The following is a 21,342-nucleotide window of genomic DNA, read 5'->3' as shown; positions in this document are numbered from 1 at the left end:
CTTCCTCTTCACTCCTCCCTAGAACATCTTGACACCAAGAACAGCTATATAAGAATCCTACTCATTGACTACAGTTCAGCCTTCAACACTATTATCCCCTCGAGACTGATTACTAAACCTAGTGATCTTGGACTAAGCCCCACTCTGTGCAACTGGATCCTCAGTTTCCTGACCCACAGGCCACAATGAGTGAAGATTGGGGACAATATTTCATTGTCACTAACACTCAACACTGGAGCCCCCCAGGGCATACTCAGCCCCCTACTGTACTCACTGTATACCCATGACTGCGTCGCCAAATTCCAGACTAATGCCATTTACAAGTTTGCTGATGACACCACCATAGTTGGTCGAATCTCAGATGGCGACGAAACAGACTATAGATGGGAGGTGAAAGACCTGGAAAAATGATGCACAGAGATCAATCTAGCTCTCAATGCTGGCAAAACCAAGGAACTCATTATTGACTTTCGGCGGGATGTTACTCATGCCCCCCTATACATTGACAGCACAGAGGTGGAACGACTAAAGAGTGTCAATCTCCTGGGAGTGGTCATCAACAACAAGCTTTCTTGGACTCTTCATGTGGATGCACTGGTTAAAAAGGCCCAACAACATTTCTTCTTCCACAGGCAACTGAGGAAATTTGGCATGACGGCGAATACCTTTGCCAACTTTTATAGGTGCACCACTGAGAGCATTCTGTCTGGTATGGCAACTGTACCATTCAAGTTTGGAGATGGTTTCAGAGAGTGGTGAACTCGTCCCGGACAATCACAAAGGAAAACCTTCAATCTATAGAATCCATCTACCAAGCCCGCTGTCAAGGAAAGGCCACCAACATTCTTAAAGATCCATCCCACCCTGGCAATGTTTCTCTCCAACCTCTACCACTGGGGAGAAGGTACAGAAGCCTGAACACACACACAAGCCAGTTTTGAGATAGTTCCTACCCTTCTGTTGTTAGATTACTGAATGGACTCACAAACCCTTAACATTCACCTATACCTGTGTTTTTGTTTATTGCCACTGTTTACTTATTATTTACTTATCTATGCTGCTTAACTATATAATCTGCCTGTGTTGCATGCAAGACAAAGCTTTTCACTGTGCCTCGGTACACATGACAATAAATTCAATTCAATTCAAGTTAATTCATTTTCAAACATTTTTATTTGCATATAAATGAAGAAGTGAGCTCATATAAGAAACTGAAATATTTACCATAGAAATTTAAATGCTAAAATACTCCTGTCTGACTTGCATTGGGATGGCAGATGATTTTGACATTGATTGTCAGGATTCCTGCAGTATTGTTCTGCATTAGGTCTTAACAATTCTGGTGCACAAATCAGTGCAATTGTTTTTAATGAAAGTGAGAACCATCTCTAAACTTGGAGTTTCTTTCTTTGTGTTGAGATTTAAGGACAACAATATCTGATGGAGATTCTTGTTAACTCTGGCCTATATGTGGCTCCACTTGCACACCAAACTGGTGTGAAATAAGTGTACATCTCAACTCTGATTCAAAACCACCAGTAAGAAGACAGAGTCTCATTTGTACATCATGAAACTGCCAGATAACCTGACACATATTCACCCATAGACTACCAGAGAACCTGACCCATATCTACCAGTAGACAACCAGAGAGTTTAACCCATATCCACCACAAGACAATCAGTGATTCTAACCCATATTCATCACTAAACAGCCAGAGAGTCTAATCCATATTCACTACTAGACAACCAGAGATTCTACCAGAGAAACATCTTATTAACTGTCAAATCTGCCTTATTAATATGCAAACTCCCATTTTACCAAACTCACCAACCAAGCTACATATCATTAAAACTCGACAAGCCAACCAGAGCGTATACCTAATGATTTAGGATCACTGCTTGCTCCAAATGAGTTCTGTGTTGGAAACAGGTCAACAGTATCTTGGTCATGATGAATGTCCCTCCTGCACTGCATGGCTGTGAGTATGCACAGCCACAGCCAAGGTTCTATTCATGGTGATCGACATTGGCTCTTCTGAAAGTAGCTGCCGCACATAGACCAGGGAAGCTCATACAACTGGAAGGAAAATTAGAAAGAATGCTGGTCATGACCGATGGGTGCCAACCAATGCACTCCTTCTCCGTGGGCATTTGCATCTACCATCTACCAACCTATCACCACCATCATAGCATTTTTACTATGAATAGACTGCAGCGTGTACCAACAACTTGTGTTCAAAGGCTGCAGCAATGACACTTTCATGCAGTGGCAGGCACCTAGCTCACAGACTGGACCAGGCTGCATCCCTGCAATTGTTATCTTACTGCTCACTCACTCAGCACCTACCTGCTTGCTCACATTATCTCCGTCCTGTCAAGCTGTACCAATTAGTGCATTCAAGCAACTGGACACCTTAACTTGCTGCTCAGCAGACCTCAGCCTAGGGGGCACACATTCTACTGTATGGGAGGTGTGATATCAATTGCACATCTGCTCCATCTGCAGCAGCTTCTGTCACAAGCACACTGCATGTGTAACAAGCAAGCAGCTATGTGCTCAACTCTACAATGAAGTTAAGGGACTTGCCTGTCAGTCAAGGATTCCTGGCACAGCAAGTTAAGAGTAGACTCCCATACTACCTAAGGGCACTGGACACAGTCAGGTATCTGGTGGGGGCACGGCCTTTGAAATAACTCCACAGAGGCTGGAATCCTGTCACCAAATCACCCTTTATTCACACATGAACAGTCCATGACCTTAGTACTGCATCATTCAGAGTCAGCTACCAGTGTGCAAGTATCTCTGTGACACTCCCTTTGTTATCTGTGAGCTGGCTGACCTCATTGTAATCCCTACAGTCTTGCTCAGGGGCTTCATGCCTCTGCAATCCAGAAGTGGGCCCCGTGGGGCAAATGCACGTGGTGAGATGACCAGGCACCTGTCAAGGTTAAAGACAGAGCTTGCTTGGATAAATCCAGTTATATCAGTTGAGGGCAATGAACCATCCACACTAGCAAAGGGATAAAGGAGTAGGGGATGATTGGACTGAGAGTGCTGCCTCAGCACTGATTAATCTTGTGATTGGGGACTGCAGGTTCTGTGCAAGGGCACAGAGTAATTGTCGGGGGGAGCAGTGGGACTTCAAAGGAGGTGATACTATAAAGCATGGCTGGGAAGGGTGTAATGAGGGAGGGGGTGTTTATTCAGTAGCATCCTGGATTCAGGTGCAGTGGGTGAGGGAGGGGGTGCTGGGAATGACCACTCCAGGCACTGTTTACCAGGGTCTGGGTGAGAAGGGTAGGGAGATGAACATAAATGGCTGGCTAGGCGCAATGTGAATTCAGAGGGGTTGACAGGTTGGGATTCTAGGAAGGGGATGTGGACAGTTAGGCACTCACTATCACAGTGAGTGAAAATAGAAGCCGCAGAAAGAGGAGAACTCACTGTCACATGGCTGGCTCTTGAAAGTGTCCGATGGGAAGAAAATGGCTGTGGGTGGGATAAGTGACTCAATCTGTGAAGGAGGAGGCTGCAGCATGCACAGAGGGCTTTTAAATGGGAACAACACAGACCCCTGAAAGGCGTGGAGGCTGCCTACTCCCTGGGCTTCCTTCAGCATTGACCCTCCCTGTCGGTGCTATCTGCCTGGCACAGCCACTGCTAGGCAACTTCTAGCAGTTTCAAATTTGTGCACAGAGGGAACCAAGTATTAGGGATCTCCAACCAGGAATGCCAAAGGCATACGCACTATATGCCACATTGTACACTACAGAGTCATCTTCTGCCAGGTAAGCATGAGGCTGCTCTCTAGCAATCCTCTGTGTGCCAGATCCTGGGGCATTCCTCCCTTGGCTAGCTGGAGAACTCTCAAGGTGAAGTGCTTGCCTGGTTGTGTATCTGCACTCACTGCGTCTATGACTCCCATTGAAGTGTCTCTATTTGGGCCGGAGGACGGGTATATGTTTATTAGAGAGTTATGGATTCTATTTTATTTTTAAGCTTAAGGGAAAGGCCCATAGCTAAGAGGGAGAGAATTTCAAATTTACTTTTGGGTTTGAATGGGGCAGTCCTGTGAAATCCTGGGAATAAGATGGCTTAATAGACACATGTCTGTGAGAGGGAAATGTACTCAGTGAACTAGGTTATCATTAATGAAGAATTTGTGTTAGTCCTGGATGTGTTTGGATAAAACCCTGAAGCGGTTCCTTACAGCAGAGTGTATTTAAGCAGATGCATGATAATTTCAGGAAGAAACTACCTGAACGTCCAGTCTAAAAGATGAAGTGACAAGTGCTTTAAATCTACCAAGGTATAGGATTTATTGATTCTGGTATGAATAGTATGTGAGGGCTGTTTTGGATAGTGCACCAAGGATATGTTTTAGATACAATACAAAATCTATTTTCTTACTTTTCAATTATAGAAGAGTATTTTGCGATTATTAGGGTTATACTTCCACTTTGTGTTTCAAAATCATTGAAGTTGCAATATAAATAGTTATCTTAGATCATTCTGTTCCTTTTGGAATAAACTTCAATTTTTTTTATTGTTCAATTAAAATTTACAGCATGATGTGCTTTTGTTTCAGCGAGAGACAACTCTTTTAATATGAAAACAAATAAAAATATGATCTGTCAAACCTGATCTGTGCCTGAGATTTGACTGGCCTAATATCAGCTGAGGTCAAAGCAATGTTTTAATATAAAGAAGAAAGACATGTGATATGGAAACAATAGACCAGATTTTGTATAGAGGGCTACCTTGTAACATCTGTCATTAATTCGATTTAGCCTACATCCCTCAGCTCATAGAGACATCTAAAGTGTAAGCTGATAGTGGTCTAACGCAATCAAATGACTCATCTGAGAACTAAATGACCATGACAATCTTCATAATAAGATTACAAGATTAGGAAATAAAATTGGGAAGGGTTCAGGAGAGTGAATTAGAATGGATATATTCAATAATATCCCAATTCAGGTACAGAAGGAGAAATGAAGGAGTGCAGGGGCAGGCACAGTGGTTAGCACTGCTGCCTCACAGCGCCAGAAACCCAGGTTCGATTCCCGCCTCGGGCAATTGTCTATGTGGAGTTTGCACGTTCTTCCCGCGTCTACTTGGGTTTCCTCCGGGTGCTCCAGTTTCCTCCCACAGTCCAAAGATGTGCAGGTTAGGTGAATTGGCCATGGTAAATTGCCTGTAGTGTTAGGTGAAGGGATAAATGTAGGGGAATGGGTCTGGGTGAGTTGCTCTTCGGAGGGTCGGTGTGGACTTGTTGGGCCGAAGGGCCTGTTTCCACACTAAGTAATCTAATCTAAAAAAAAGAAAGAGTCAGAGGGAACTGTGAGGTATGCAGAAAAAAATAAGAAATTAAAAATTGGAAACTCTATACAGTTGTCTGAAAAAGTTAAAGAAATTAGATTTGACTTTTATTAATTTGATTGCTCGCAAATTGATTGACAGCAGTTAACATTTATCTCATTGTTAGCTACTCACACTAATTATTGCATTAAATGTCATATGTGGGTTTGGTTTGTATCAACGATGGCAAATAAAATTGTGAATTTCAGTGAAGGTCAATGACACAGCAGACAGTGAAATGCTGTTTTTGCAGAGCTAAAAACAGAGTCACATAACTCTGAGAGCAACTGTAAAATATTCATTTTTCACTATGCATCAGTGCTTTACCTGAAGTTACCATACCACTCATGCATAAATAGAGAAAGTATCATAAGTTTTGCTATTATTTTGGGAGTGTGTTCTGGCTGAACATTTGATTAGAGATTTGGGGCGGAATCTTACCATGAAAATTGCTATGTGTCATTGTTAGCAAGTTTTATGGAATGTTTCTATCTGCAAGCCCCAATGGATTTTCTCATTCTATCTTCCCAAACTCATCTCAGACCTCCCACCATACCTTATGATGTCATTGTATTCTCCCACACACCACAGATGGAATTATTTGTAAATGCTGGGACCTCACAGGAATTCTGGTTTCAATGCCATTGTTAGAGCCCAGTCCTGTATCAGTCAAGCGCTGGCACTCTGGAGTGCCCTGCATAGTTCCTGCAAATTCAGAAGGGCGGCAATTGGCTCCTCATGGCCTGGGGGGTGGGGGCATATAGCCACTGCCTGGGGATTATATGGGGACATATTGTTAACTAATAGAGGGCTGGAGGAGGAAGCAGCAAGTTGGAGTCACCAGTTTACTGTTCCCTCTTCGATTTTTGGGCATTTTGCACTTCAATGGGGCCAAATCGCATAATAATGAGGATACTGATGCATACAAAAAGCCCTTTAACCTCTCACGAATGAGAATCTTGCCTTGCCGTCAACACTTGGTTGGAAAATGGGACTTCTTGCTCTTGATGTGAGGAAGCATCTCACTATTATCCTCTGGTAATTCTCCCCAGTACTTGCCAATGTTCATGTTATTCAAGTGCCTGAGAATATTCCGCCCTTAGAGCCAGTCCACATTATTTATTTTCTCTTTAGAAAGTTGATTCCTGTATCCTGTTTGCAAACCACAGATTTTTTGGACAAAATCAGTGAGATTTCTCTTGTCAGCAGCTTTTCAATATGACTTTTTCTTAAATAATGCATGAGTCACAGTTGATTATTGAGCCAAGACGTCTTTGTGAGAATGCAAACGTAGTAGCCAGAATTGCTTTCAAATAAAAGCATTTTTTAAAGTTAGCTCGCAGTCACGATGTTTACTGTCTTCACACCTCAGCAACTTCAATTGCAGAGACTTTTATTTTAGTGAATATTTCTACCAGAACTTAATCAGAGCTCGAATTACAATTTCACCTGTTAAGCTGCAGACATTAATATTTTGAAATCTTCTTCCACGTCTATCAACAGAACATTAACTTCACTGATTTCTTAATGGTATTTTGATCTACTATTCTTGAACTGTGAAGAGTCAGAAACCTTCGTTTTAACTTGGAGCCATTTCAGAAGAACTTTATGTGAAACAAATGGCAAAGTTCTTTTGAGGGAAATAATCTTATCCACATTGTCCCCTTTACACATGCAAAACATGTTTTATTCAATTTTTCTTTGTGAACATTATTTATTTAAATACGTGAGTGAGCTTTTGGTATACTGCTTGGCACTCTGTCTCTGGGTGAATTAATGACAGGTTGAGGTTCTGTTCCAGACAATTCTAATCAGTGAAAACTGAAGCTCTGGTTCAAAATTTTGGCTCATTGTGCAGCAGCGTACTTGTGCCTCATGGGTGCTGGTGGACTTCAGATCATTAGTATAGTTGGAAATAAAAAGACTTGCATTTATACAGTACCTTTCAAATAAACCTGTTGGACTTTGACCCAGTGTTGTGTTACTTTGTCCACCCCAGTCCAACACTGGCGCCTCCACATCATTTCACAGTCTAAGACATCCCAAAGTGCTTTACAGTCAGAGAAGTAACTTTGAAATTAGGTCATTTATTTAATGTAGGAGAGGTGACAGACAATTTTCACACGATAAACACCCACAGACAGCAGTTCGATGATGACTAGATAATCTGTTCTAGTGATGTCGGGTAAAGGATGAATAATGACCAGACCACTAAAGAACTCTCTCATTCTAGTAATAGATATTACCAATACAGTATGTGGTCGTGACAATAGTTCCTTGAGTCAGTGTGTTGCTCTGAGACAGCCCAGATTATGTACTCAAGTCCAGGGTTAGCTATTCCACTCATGATTTCCTGTTTATAAGTTCGAGCAATATCAATGATCCAAGTTTAAAAGAAGATAAAAGCAGAATAAAGTATCTTTAGCTAACATTTTAATTTATGAAGGAATTAGGTTGAAAGAAAAGTTGTTATACTCTATTTGCCTTTGCGGAATTCTGTCACATGAGTAGCCAAAAAATATTTCAACCGGACAGCAACAATAAATAGAAGGGACAGACTGGTGTGTTAAAGTGTTTAGTGCTGATGTGTTACAGGTTTGAATTATTTCCTCCTGTTCTTTACCAGAATGTCCTCCTCTGGGTTTGGAGGCTTTGCGAATTGACGACTTCCAGCTCCATGCATCTACTGTCAAACGTTACGGCCTGGGGGCACACAGAGGCAGACTGAATATCCAGGTATGTATTTGAAAGAATATTTATGTTTTGAGCAGGGGTGATTTCTTGGCAAGTGGTATTGGTATTACATCAAAGAAGCAACATCAGAGGATTGTTGCTGTAGGTGTAGGTGGGAGGATTTAAATCAATATGAAATCTCCATCATTCTAGCTGCCTAACTATGTACAGAATAATTGCATTTGTTGTATGATTTGCTCTTTAATCTCATTTTTAATAGGGCAAGTAGGGAAAGGTATTCCCTGACTGCGGGAACATATCAAACTGGAAAATAAAACAACAAACTGTGGATGTTGGAGATTTAAAACAAAAACAGAAAGTGCTTGAGAAACTCAACAGGTCTGACAATATTTGAGAGAAGAAAACAGAGTTAACGTTTCAACTTTGCTGACTCTTCATCAGAACTGTTAGTAGCTATGATAAAACTGCTGATGCCAAATTGGGGGACCGGGTTAAAAGGGGAGAGGTAAGTGGTTAGGTGGAGATGGAGCCCAGAGAGAGAGAGAGAGATGTGAGAGGGGTACGTAAACAAGGAGATCATGAATAGCAGGCCAGAGCAGAAGAAATACTGAATAAGATAATAAGAAATAAGTGTGAGATAATGGCTGCGTTAGAACATAGAACAAAGAACAATACTGCGCAAAACAAGCCCTTCAGCCCTCAATGTTGCGCCGACCTGTGAACTATTCTCAGCTGGTCCCCCTACACTATCCCAAAATTCTCCATGTGCTTATCGAAGGATCGTTTATCTAAGGGAATGGTTGAGGACAGAAGTGCGGGAAATGGCTCAGTGGGGAATCCTTGCCTGAGGAAGAAGATGGGTATTTCTAAGCTCCCCCCCCCCCCCCCGCCCCATGACCCTGTGTATGGTGGCACCATCTGAAATGATGCGATGGTGACGAATAAATTGGGAGAATATGATGGATTCCTAAACGAAGTAGGGTGTGAGAATGCGTGATCAAGGTAAGTGCGTGGGATTTGTAGTGGATGTTAGTGACCAGCCTATCCCGAGAAATGGAAACAGACATGAGGAGGAAGGGAAGTGAGGAGTCGGAGATGGACCAGGTGAAGGTGACAAGATTGGAAATTGGAATTGAAATAGATAAACAAAATCAGAAATTGCTGGAAAAGCTCAGCAGGTCTGCAGCATGCGTAGAGGAAAAACATCAGAGTTAATGTTTCAGGTCGAGTGACCCTTCCTCAGAATTTGACTGTTGCTGTGTTAGAAATCACACAATGACTACTTAGTAGCAAACATAGGGAGCATGGTCTATGTATAACCCTGAGCATTACAAAGCTCTGTCATGAGCTGGGGCACATCAGGAAGAACCACCCCACTCAGAAGGCTGCCCAGCCCACACTGGCAACCGTGGGTAGTACTTCCGCATCTGCTCTCCCTCCCCTAAGACCAAATCAAAAACCCTGTCAGCGCGGTCTAAGCTGGAGGCTATTAGTGCCACAGCCTCTGGTGGGGAAGGGAGCGGGTGAGAATCTGGCCAGACAGAAGGTGTGGGGAAAGACGAACCATCTTGAGCTCATCTCTGTGGATATGTCCCCATGCCCCTCCATCCAACTTTGGAAATGGACCCTCAAAAAAAAAGGAACCAGGAGATTAGAATCTCCTCAGTTGCGAATTGACTCCAAGCTGGGTGGCCGCAGTCAATGTACTGTGCACTAGTGAATCAAGGGTGACTTGGTGACAGGATACTCACTTCAGTGCAGATATTTCACAAAGCATCAAGCTGGAATTTCTCTGCACAATTTTAGGTTAGATTTCCTACAGTGTGGAAACAGGCCCTTCTGCCCAACTAGTCCACATCGACCCTCCGAAGAGTTACCCACTCAGACCCATTTCCCTCTGACTAATGTACCTAACAGTATGGGCAATTTAGCATAGCCAATTCACCTGACCTGCACATCTTTGGACTGTGGGAGGAAACCGGAGCACCTGGAGGAAACCCACGCAGACAGGGGGAGAATGTGCAAACTCCACACAGACAGTCGCCTAAGGCTGGAATCGAACCTGGCACTCATGGTGCTGTGAGGCAGCAGTGCTAACCACTGAATCACTATACAGCCCCAGAAGCAGAATTTTAGCAGAAGGAAGAGCCCAATAAACCCAAAACGATAGGGCAAATGTGATTTTGGAGTTTTCATAAAGCAGTATTGCACACGAAGAGAAGGATGCGATGTTGAATCTGCATAATCTGCCACAGTTAGAATGCTATCTGGGATTCTGAGCCCTATGTTATTGAAAGGTCTTTTGGAATCATTACAAGAACCACTGCAGTGAGGGTCTTAATTATATTTTTAAAAATTAAAATGGCCTTCTAACTTTAATCTAGTAATAATTTTCCTAAAGATTTGGAGAAGTTAACTAACAAAAGACAGTTACCCTGATTGATGACTGCTCAGTAACAAGTGGGCATATGTTCCAAATTTTCACCAGGAGAATGAAAAGGAAATTAAAGGGTTACACGTAGTTAGTAGAATATGTGATGTTATATCTAGGCTAGTCTTGAACAGGAAGTCCAATAAATACAGAGTTAAAAATCACACATCACCAGGTTATAGTCCAACAGGTTAAATTGGAAGCACACTAGCTTTCAGGGCGACGCTCCTTCTTCAGGAGGAAGGAGCGTCGCTCCGAAAGCTAGTGTGCTTCCAATTAAACCTGTTGGACTATAACCTGGTGTTGTGTGATTTTTAACTTTGTACACCCCAGTCCAACATCGGCATCTCCAAATCAATAAATACAGGTACTTAATAAAGAAGGATATAAAATGGGTGGAAAGTAGAAGAAAATATCAATTAAAGTAGATGGTTCCACTTGACCAGTCAACCAGTATGATAGACCAAGTTGTTGTTCTTCTGCTATTGAATTTTACCAACTTTGAACATTTTTCTGTTGTTTAAATCAAGAGCCTGAATGATATTCCTGGCGGCACAGCATTGAAATTTGAGAGTCAGCCAATCAAAAGGTTGCTTCTATGTTGAGTGTCCAATTCAGGGTGGCATGGTGGCTCAGTGGTTAGCACTCAGTGGTTAGCACTGCTGCCTCATAACACCAGGGTCCCAGTTCAATTCCAGCCTCGGGTGACTGTCTGCGTGGAGTTTGCACATGCTCCCTGTGCCTGCGTGCGTTTCCTTCGGTTTCCTCCCACAGTCACAAAGATGTGCAGGTCAGGTGAATTGGCCATGCTAAATTGCCCATAGTGTTAGGTGCATTAGTCAGAGGGAAATGGGTCTGGGTGGGTTACTCTTCGGAGGGTCGATGTGGACTGGTTGGGCTGAAGGGCCTGTTCCTACACTGTAGGGAATCTAATCTAATCTAATTACAGACAGCAGATGGGTTGCGAGCATGCGAAACACAACTAGTGGGTTCAAATTCCAGGTGTTCTCTGAAGCCTTCTGAGATTTAAAAATCAAAGAATGGCCAGCAGTGTAGAAGGGATTCATCAATAATTTACCTCCAGTTGAACTCTTATTTGGCCTATCAACCCACCAACTACATTAGCTCAGCTGGAAATGGGAACATGACAGGGAATTGACCCAACGTACTATTTTCAGATTTTTCTCCCAGTCCTGTCTCTATGCTGCCTGTGCAGGGCTGATATGATTCCACCCATCATTTCTGTGTTTTAGGAAATTATGCAAAATCGTGTGTTCAGTGTTGATAATATTAAAGGTCACAAGTTCTGTCTGAGGAAGGGTTTCGTAATTATCTAACTGTATCGCCTGCTAAAGCAAATGATAGAGCATTCATTGTTTGAAATTAAAAGAATTGTTGTATTGACAAAAAGTAAACAAAAACTTATTTAAAAATGTCAATCGGTGCAATCAATTTAGTTTTTTTTTCCATGCACCACTAACTTCCTGAAAAATAATGCTGGAAATTCTCTTGTATTAAATTTTAAAAATGTCCATTTGAAGTGAGTCGCATTAATCACTTGTTAGTTTGGTCCTCACTGCAGACTACCTTTTTAAGAGAAATGTTTCAACCATTGTTGAGACCTTAAATGGTATATCAAACCACTTCTGTTGACCAGATTCTGTTTGAGAATCAAATAATTTATGTGTACACTGGCTGCAGACATGACACTAATGTTAAGGTAAAAAATGATCTACACTAACCTTGGCAGCTCTCATTATTTCTCACTTGAATAAAACAAAAAGTAGTTTAAAATTGATGAGATATTGTGCTAAATTGACAATGGGAACAGCCATAGCAATATTTATTTTAAGCAATGAAATTCAACTTAGGTGGGATTGCAGAGTAGAGAATGATGAATCTGTCACCTATTATACCTAGCACTTTCTTTATCTAGTTTATATTAATAAGGACTTGAATATTAACTATTATTTTATATCTTTTTCTACTTATTCTATGAAGGTCTGTAATGCTTAACTTTTTAAACTTTGCTTCTCTCTTTTCCTACATGTACCGACATTTTTTTGTACCTAGATACCTTGTACCTAAGAGGGCGCTATGCATGGTTACATTATGCATATTTCAGTGTTCTGCTGTACTTCTGTACTTGAGTACACGTGGCAATAAAATCTAAATCTAACCTGATTTTCCAAAATCAAACAGGGTGCTTATCGTGTAGTTAATATGTAAGTGTAAATTTTGACACAAGTGCAATTGGATTCATAATCCATTCTACATTTCCTTTGTATATCCTTTTTGTTATCTATCAGTAGTGTTCACTTCACACCATGCCTTGAACTAAAATTAGGCCAAAGGCCTAATAATACTCTCAGTAATGGATTAGCCTTTTGTTAGATATTTATTCGATGCAAGTCAAAAGTTCAGTGTCCAATGAGCATTGTACTCAGGAAACAAATATCAGAAAATTGACCATCAGTATCTCACGATATTGGCATATAAACAAAATGGTTGGGAAAGCATTGCACAGTTCATGAGTATGCGAGGCCAGCAGGTTTGTGCTGGAAATGCTGAAGTGAAAATTCTTTTCCAAATGTTATTAAAAAAAGAATGTCCCTCCTTATATCTCATACCCAGATGTTGAGCAACTGCTCACTATTTCAGAGAAATGAATCCTACGTATTAAGATACAATCCAAGCAGCCATCTCAAAATCTCACTTCCTTTCTTCTCTTGCTTTCCCTCTTTTGGCACTAAATTTCCTTGCTCCCTTCTATCCCTTTGTTGAAGATACTTTTGTGTCATATAGTACTGAGAAAGAGTGAAACATCGCCTGTTCCAGATCTCCATTGCTCTATAGCAATGGTATTGTAATGACAGCCTTAGGCGACTATCTGTGTGGAGTTTGCACATTCTCCCTGTGTCTGTGTGGGTTTCCTCCAGATGGTTCGGCTTCCTCCTACAGTTCAAAGATACTCAGGTTAGGTGGATTGGCCATGCTAAATGGCCCGCAGTCTCCAGGCTAGGTGGATTGTCCATGGGAAATGAGGGGTTATGGGGAAGGGGTAGGGGGCTGGGTCCAGGTGAGATGCTCGTCAGTGGGTCGATGTGGACTCAATAGACTGAATGGCCTCCTTCTACAATGTAGGGGTTCTATAATTCTATATCCACCAGCAGTTTGATATTTTTAGATTAGATTAGATTACTTACAGTATGGAAACAGGCCCTTCAGCCCAACAAGTCCACACTGACCCGCCGAAGCGCAACCCACCCATACCCCTACATTTTACCCCTTCTTACCTAACACTACGGGCAATTTAGCATGGCCAATTCACCTGATCTGCACATCTTTTGGACTGTGGGAGGAAACCGGAGCACCCGGAGGAAACCCACATTACTTATAATGTAAATAGTATTTACCTAATTCAGTAATTTATTTATTAAAATTAATGATCATATATTGATATTGATAACAATAAATACTTAGGATATATATGTATTCTTGTAAGTAACGTAATAAAAAAAATCATTGAGGGCTTATGGGTGTTGCGGGCTAGGACACCATTTATTATCCCACTCTAGTTTCCCTTAAATACACATTATATAGTAAGGCAAACTCATATTAATGTACAACATAATATTTTTTACACAGCTATTCATTTTTCCTCTGTTAGCTACGTAGAGTTAATTTGGACCGATTAAGGTTATTCTTAATTAAGAATCTTGGCTGTTAGAAATATTCTGCTTTGAAGCAACAATGCTCAATAATTTCACTACAAAAGCTGGGAAGTTTACTTATAGTTTAAAGTTGCCCTGCAGTGATCAGTGAAATGTACATCAGGATGCAATGCAACTTGAAAGCTATGCAAAGAATTTATTGAATAGAAATAAAACACCCAACATTTTAAAGTTCTTTTTTTCCTGAAACAGTGCACTAAGTACTTTTTCATGCATAATCACTTCAAATAATGTTAACTTTGTGTGGATACCGTAAAACAAACTTTCCAAAAATGTTACATATATTGGGTGTGCCATCTTCTTTGAGGTAACATAAAAATTATGATGCTGCAACTGCAGGTATACAACATTTTTTTTACATGTCAAACACTTTAATGTCAATTGAGACTATAAAAATTGAGCAGAACTCAATCTTGTTTTCAAGTTATTTTGAACAGATTATAATAAATGACAAATCCATCAGACAGCTTGCCTTGGGCTTAGACTGCAAAATTCTGTTTGGTTAATAGTCTATCATAGCACAAGATGAAGTCATGCATAACTATGTGAAAAAAAAACTCCATGTTTTACCTTAATTATCTTGGACAGTAAGAACTAATGGTCTTGGTGTTGCTGTATTTAAGGTAGATTCTGACATTCACCCATCATGAGGTCATTCTGCTGATCCTGTTGTAAATCACAATTTATTCATTTTTATGTCTTTGTAAGATGTGCGCTTCGCTGACTCGGCCATCATTTATTGCCATCCCTAAATGCATGTAAGACAGTGATGGTGGTGGTGAGCTGTCGTCTTAAACCACTGCAGTTTTTGGGACATAGATATGTTGTCACAAAATGGAGACACTCACAATGCTCTTTAGGAAGGGAGTTTCAGGATTTTTCCTGGGGCAGTGAAGGTTTGGCAATACATTCTAAGTCAGGACGGGAATGACTTGGAGGGGAATTTGCATGTGGTGCTGTTCCCATATACCTGCTGCCCTTGTTCTTCAAATAGTAAAGGTCACATATTATCAAAGTTGGAAGAAAAATGTTGGTGAATTATTGCAGTCCATCTTACAGATGGAACATACTGCTGCCACAGCATTATTATGAGGGAAGCGAATGTTGAATGTTCTGGTGAGATGCTGATCAAAGGACTCCTTTGCTGTGCGTGATGTTGACTTTTTGAGGGAGGTTGGAGGTTCACCTCTTCAGGTAAAAGGAAAGTATTTCATTACATGACTAACTTGTGCCTCCGAGATGGTGGACAGGCTGTGAGGAGACAGGAGATGATTTACTTAATGCGGAATCTGGAGTCTTTGGCCTACTTTTGTTCTATGGTATTTTTATAGATAGACCAGTTTCATTTCTGGTCAATGCTAACACCAAGATTGTTAATAATTGGGGATATAGAGATAGTAAGGCCTTGGAGTGTTAAGGGGAGATGGTTAGGTTTTCTCTTAGAGCTGGTCAATTCCTGTCTCTTGCGTGGTGAGGATTACACGTATATGACACTTACTTACCCCATGCCTGGATGTTATCCAGGTGTTTCTGCATTTAGACATGGACTTCTTCAGCTTTTAAGGAGTCAGGAATGGTGTGCGAGCATTCAGCAAATATTACGACTTCTGACTTTTGAAAAGCCAATTCACAATCTGAGTTTGTGCAATTGTAGAGACATCACCAGGGAATGGAAGGGGATGCCCCCAGTTCTAAAGAACAGTAATAGAAATGCACAACATGAAAACAGAGTCCTCATTCCAACTTGTCCATGCCAACCAGACATCCCAACCCAATCGAATCCCATTTGCCAGCACTTAGCCATATCCCTTTACACCCTTACTATTCATATACCCATCCAGATGCCTTTTAAATGCTGTAATTGTACCAGCCTCCACTACTTCCTCTGCTCATTCCATACACACTCCACCCTCTGCATGAAAAAGTTGCCCCTTAGGTCCGTTCTATATCTTTTCCTTCTCAGCCTGAACCTCCACCCTCTAGTTCTGGACTCCCTCACCCCAGGGATAAGGTCTTATCTATCCATGCCCCTAATGATTATAAAAATCTCTATAAGGTCACCCCACAGCCTCCGACACTCCAGGGAAAACAGCCCCAGTCTATTCAGCCTCTCCCTATATCTCAAATCCTCCAACTCTGGCAACATCCTAAAAATCTTTTCTGAACCCTTTCAAGTTTCACAATATCCTTCCAATAGGAAGGAGACCAGAATTGCACGCAATATTCCAGAAGTGGTCTAACCAATGTCCAGTAAAATCACAACATGACCTCCCAAGTCCTATACTCAATGCTCTAACCAAAAAAGGAAAGCATACTAAATGCCTTCTTCACTATCCTATCTACCTGCGACTCTACTGTCAAGGAACAATGAACCTGTACTCCAAGGTCTCTTTGTTCAGCAACATTCCCTAGTACCTTATATTAAGTGTATAAGTCCTGCTCTGATTTGCTTTTCCAAAATGCAGCAGCTCTTATTTATCCACGTTAAACTCCATCTGCCACTCCTCAGCCCAATAGCCCATCTGATCAAGATCCTGTTGTAATCTGAGGTAACCTTCTTCACTGTCCACTACACCTCCAGTTATGATGTCATTTACAAACTTAGCAACTATACCTCTTTTGTTCACATCCAAATCATTTATATAAATGACAAACAGTAGAGGACCCAGCACCAATCCTTGTGGCACACCACTGGTCACAGGCCTCCAGTCTGAAAAGCAACCCTCCACTACCACCTTCTTCTACCTTTGGTCTTCTACCTTTGAGCCAGTTCTGTATCCAAATGGCTAGTTCTCCTTGTATTCCATGAGATCTAACCTTGCTAACCAGTCTCCCATGAGGAACCTTGTGGAAAGCCTTAGTGAAGCCCATATAGATCACATCCACCGCTCTACCCTCATCAATCCTCTTTGTTACTTCTTCAAAAAACTCAATCAAGTTTGTGAGACATGATTTCCCAGGCACAAAGCCATGCTGACTAACTCTAATCAGTCCTTGCCTTTCCAAATACATGTAAATCCTGTCCCTCAGGATTCCTTCCAACAGATTGCCCACCATCAGTGATAGGCTCACTGGTCTATAGTTCCCTGGCTTTTCCTTACCCCGTTCACTCGGTTTCTGTCTCCACAGATGCTGCCAGACTTATTGAGTTTTCTAGCATGTCCTGTTTTTATTATCACCCTGGTTTTTACCTGATCTACTCTGCACATTTCAACGCTCACACTTGTGGATTATAAAATCCTATGTTTAATGGAGGCACCTGTTGATTTAATAGCCAGCTATCTCCAAGCAGAAATCCCACCCCAGCCCCATTACCACTCTCATAAAAATTGGGTATGTCATGTTTGGAAGTGGGACTTGCTACTTCTGCGCCTTTCTGCCATTTTTAATATATCGTCATGAAAATTCAGGCCTGAAAATCACTTCTTTCAATCACAGAGCTCTCTTGAACTGCAAAAGGCAGTCTCAGGGCCTGATCAGTGCAGCCAAAGTGAACGTCCTACTCTGATACGCTGCTACTCCTTTCTTAGTGTACCTTTTTCTCTATGCGCCCTTTTATTCATTACCTTCACACTGACAGAGGTATTAAGAGATGAGAGTGGAATTACTTAATTGGGATTAGAGATTTTATGAAGGTCAACCCCTGTTTCTGAACCACATGGATTCCAGTCTGTGTGCCCTGCTCGTCAAATATAAACGTTGGACCATCGGATGGAAATGTGGTGAGGATAATCCTCTGTATCAAAATAGACTGATGCAAGAACAATGAATATCTACAGCCATCTCATGGACAGAGAGAACCCTGGAACAGTTGGGTATGGATGCCTTGACAAGTGGCCAAGGGTCATTGAGAGATCACACAGAGGCAACAATGAAATTCAAATGCTTAACGTCTGCAGGATCTCACCGATGCCGTCCTCATTGTCCTCCTGCTGATCAGTGTGGTCATTCTGAAACTAGAATCCAGAACAAAAGGTATCACAAATAAAATCTGTTTTCATAAAACTATTCTCCCTCCTGTGACTTTCCAGCCTGCTCAGTAAAATACCTGCACCCACTGAGTGTAGGAACACAGCAGCAGCCTATTGTTCACTAGCACTGCTAATGCATTCTGCTGAAGAGTCCTCCCAGGATACAGCAGCATAACAGTGAAAGGCTCCATTGGCACCAAGAAGTTCATGTTACAGCCAGTATCACTGATGTCCTTCACCTGACGGTAACAGCTTGGTTCACCAGCATATGGACAATACAGAGATGCTTTGGCATTAGGCATCAGAGTGAAAGTGAAGGACCTGCTGAAAATAGTATAGCCATGAGACTCATTATTTTATTTTAATTGAGGTCATACTATACAGGAAAGAGCCTAAAGTATCTTTTTTTAATGGCCTACCATGAAAAATGTCTGTTCAACAGCTGCAGTCAAATCAGAAACATAGGTCCTCCAAGCAAATGTTTAAAAAAGGCTTATTATGGAGGCAGGAGTATCAGTAATACTGTCCAGATACTATATGAATTGTGTGGTCTACTACTGGCTTAAGCTCCCCAATTTCCCAAAACTCACCCTCCCTCTGATGACCCATGTCACTGTCGACTTAACCTTGTCCATGTATCCAAACAGAACAAACTGCTTCTAGGCCCCAGTGCAATCTCTAAGTTGCAGTTAAACGAGGCCCGATTGTTAAATTGGGTCAAGCTCTTCCATTGTACTTCCCGGTCAGTCATCTCTCATGTTTCACAGCTGACTATTGACCATCTGTACCAGTTCAACCTGTATAACTGTCTCCCCTCCTCATTTGCTTGCCCAAAGTTATACAATTTTATCATTAAAATTCCATTTGGAAGGAAAATTGTTCAAAAAGATCAATTATGAATGTTCATGTAATTAAAAGGCAACTAATTATTGCAGAATAATTAAATGTGGTTAATGATCTTCTTGCTATTATATCAACTGTTGCTGGCAGGAGATCCCTGATTTTATATGTCTAGCAGTTAACTGGCAAAATATAATTTAAGTTATTGTCTGTCATTATTATTTACACTCTGGAAGTTAATAGAATTCCAGCAAATCAGCACTATCAGTTTTGAAACTGGTTTTTCTACCCACAGGCTGGCATCTTTGAAGATGACTTCTATGATGGAGCTTGGTGTGCTGGGAGGAATGATTATGCACAGTGGTTTGAAGTGGATGCCAGAAGACTAACTAAATTCACTGGTGTTGTAACACAAGGAAGAAATTCGCTTTGGTCGTAAGTAATCCCACCAGCCTTGAAACAAAATAAGTGTTTTGTAGCAAAACACCTTTACTTCTGCAGATATTGCTTTCACCTTTGTGCCAGCTCTCTGTAAGAGCAACCTAGTCCCTACCACCCTGCCTTTTCAACACAGACTCACAATTCTTTCATCTCCTGGTAATTATTAAATTCCTTTTTGAGTTCCCATGATTGAAGCCTTCTTGACTGCATTATCAGACAGTATATTCCAGGTCTGTGTATAAAAAGCTTTTCCTCATGCCTCCTTTGGTTCTTTTGCCAATCACCTTAAATCAAAATCCTCTGGTTCAAAACTCTTCAACTGATGGGACAGTTATGCCTTGTCTATTTTGTCTGGACTCCTCATGATTTTAAATACCTCCATCAGATTTCCTGTCTACTTTCTCTTCACTTTTTTTTGTCGTAAGTGTGTATGAGTGAGAGTTCTATTACAATGTTAAATTTTGTTTGTTTTTCCAGAGCAGACATTGTGTATTATAGGTTCTTTTCAATAAAACTGATTTGTACTATCTGTCTTGATATTGAAAATCAGTTCCACGTTTCTTCTTTATCAAGCCCAAGACACATTATTAATCATTTTCCTAACCTGTCCTGCCAATTTCAACAATTTGTGCAGATACACCTCAGGTCCCTTTGCCCCAAACGACTTAAGAATAGTACCCTTTCTACCGATACGTATCAATTCATATTTCTCTGCATTAAATCACACCATCAACATATCGGCCTGTGCACCTACCTGTCTGTATCCTGCTGAAATCTATTATTATCCTGCACACAATTCACAATTATTCTAGGTTTTGTGTCATCTGCAGTATGTGATAGATGCATATTTGGTTATCACATTTGAGAAAGAAGTCAGTATTAGAATTATGGTTACATTTCACTTCAGTTGAAATTTTTTTGCTAATTTTTGTATTTGCTATAATGGAAAATACTGCAAAGCAAAGGAAGTCAGATCTGTATTTTTGTCAGTTCCTCACAGTTGCATTCCCTTCATGTCAGTCACAAATCCAACAAACAGCTCCTGACTTTAATAGCCCCACACTTAATATTTCGTCATCCGTTCACCTACTTGGCCTCATTGTCTGCTCTGATCTCAAACAAAATCTGTACACCTTACCCATTGTTCATGTTACCTCCAATAAGCTCAGTCTCTTCTTTTGTACCACATATATTTTCCCTCAGTAATTCTTAACCATGTACAAACCTTAATCAGTCACAGATCTGAAAACTGCTCTTACATTTGAGTGACTCTTTATCATTTCTCTCAACATATCATTCCAGAAGTGACAGATAATCACTCTTCAGCTGCAAGTCTTTTGTCTACTTTACAGCTTAACCATCTCTCTACACTTCATTCATACCACCATGCTTAATGCTATTATGAATTGTTTTCACTTGTAGTTAAGCTGGAATTGCAGTCCTTCATCCACACTGATTCAGAATTTTAAAACCTTTGCTTTAGTATAATTTACTTGCCTACTTTCCACAGATTTACAGAATTTTCATAGTGCAGAAAGAGGCTGTTCAGTCCATTATAACTGTACCCATTCTTAAAATGAGCATCATTACCTATTTTTTCCGTGTAGCATTGCATGCTATTTCTATCCAAGTATTTATCAGCCCTCTTGAATGCCTCAACTGAACCTGCCTGCACTATACCCTAACTACTCGCTGAGTGAAAAGTTTTCTTGACTTCTTCCTTTTGAATATCATTTTAAATCTCTCTTTCATACTCATTCCTTTTACAAATGGAAATTAGCTTCTCCCTATCTATTTTATCCAGCTCACTCATGATTTTGGAAACATCTATTAAATCTCCTTCAGCATTCTTCTATCCAAGGAGAACAG

General features: G+C 41.0%; 1 protein-coding gene across 1 annotated transcript in view; it reads left to right on the top strand.

Moving 5' to 3' along the window:
- Positions 1-21,342, top strand: part of cpxm2 (carboxypeptidase X (M14 family), member 2) — a 199,249-nt gene that overhangs the window by 49,493 nt on the left and 128,414 nt on the right. Inside the window, exons 3-4 of the mRNA XM_043712660.2 lie at positions 7,989-8,098; positions 19,328-19,467. Of these exons, the coding sequence (XP_043568595.2) occupies positions 7,989-8,098; positions 19,328-19,467 (250 nt within the window). The remainder of the gene's footprint in view (positions 1-7,988; positions 8,099-19,327; positions 19,468-21,342) is intronic.

This window comes from Chiloscyllium plagiosum, unplaced genomic scaffold (genome assembly GCF_037043375.1).
Source record: "Chiloscyllium plagiosum isolate Xiang-an unplaced genomic scaffold, Cpla_swu_hap1 HiC_scaffold_22, whole genome shotgun sequence".
Classification (NCBI taxonomy): Eukaryota; Metazoa; Chordata; class Chondrichthyes; order Orectolobiformes; family Hemiscylliidae; genus Chiloscyllium; species Chiloscyllium plagiosum.
The sequence above is the reverse complement of the archived record's forward strand: the minus strand, read 5'-3'. Positions and strand labels throughout refer to the sequence as shown.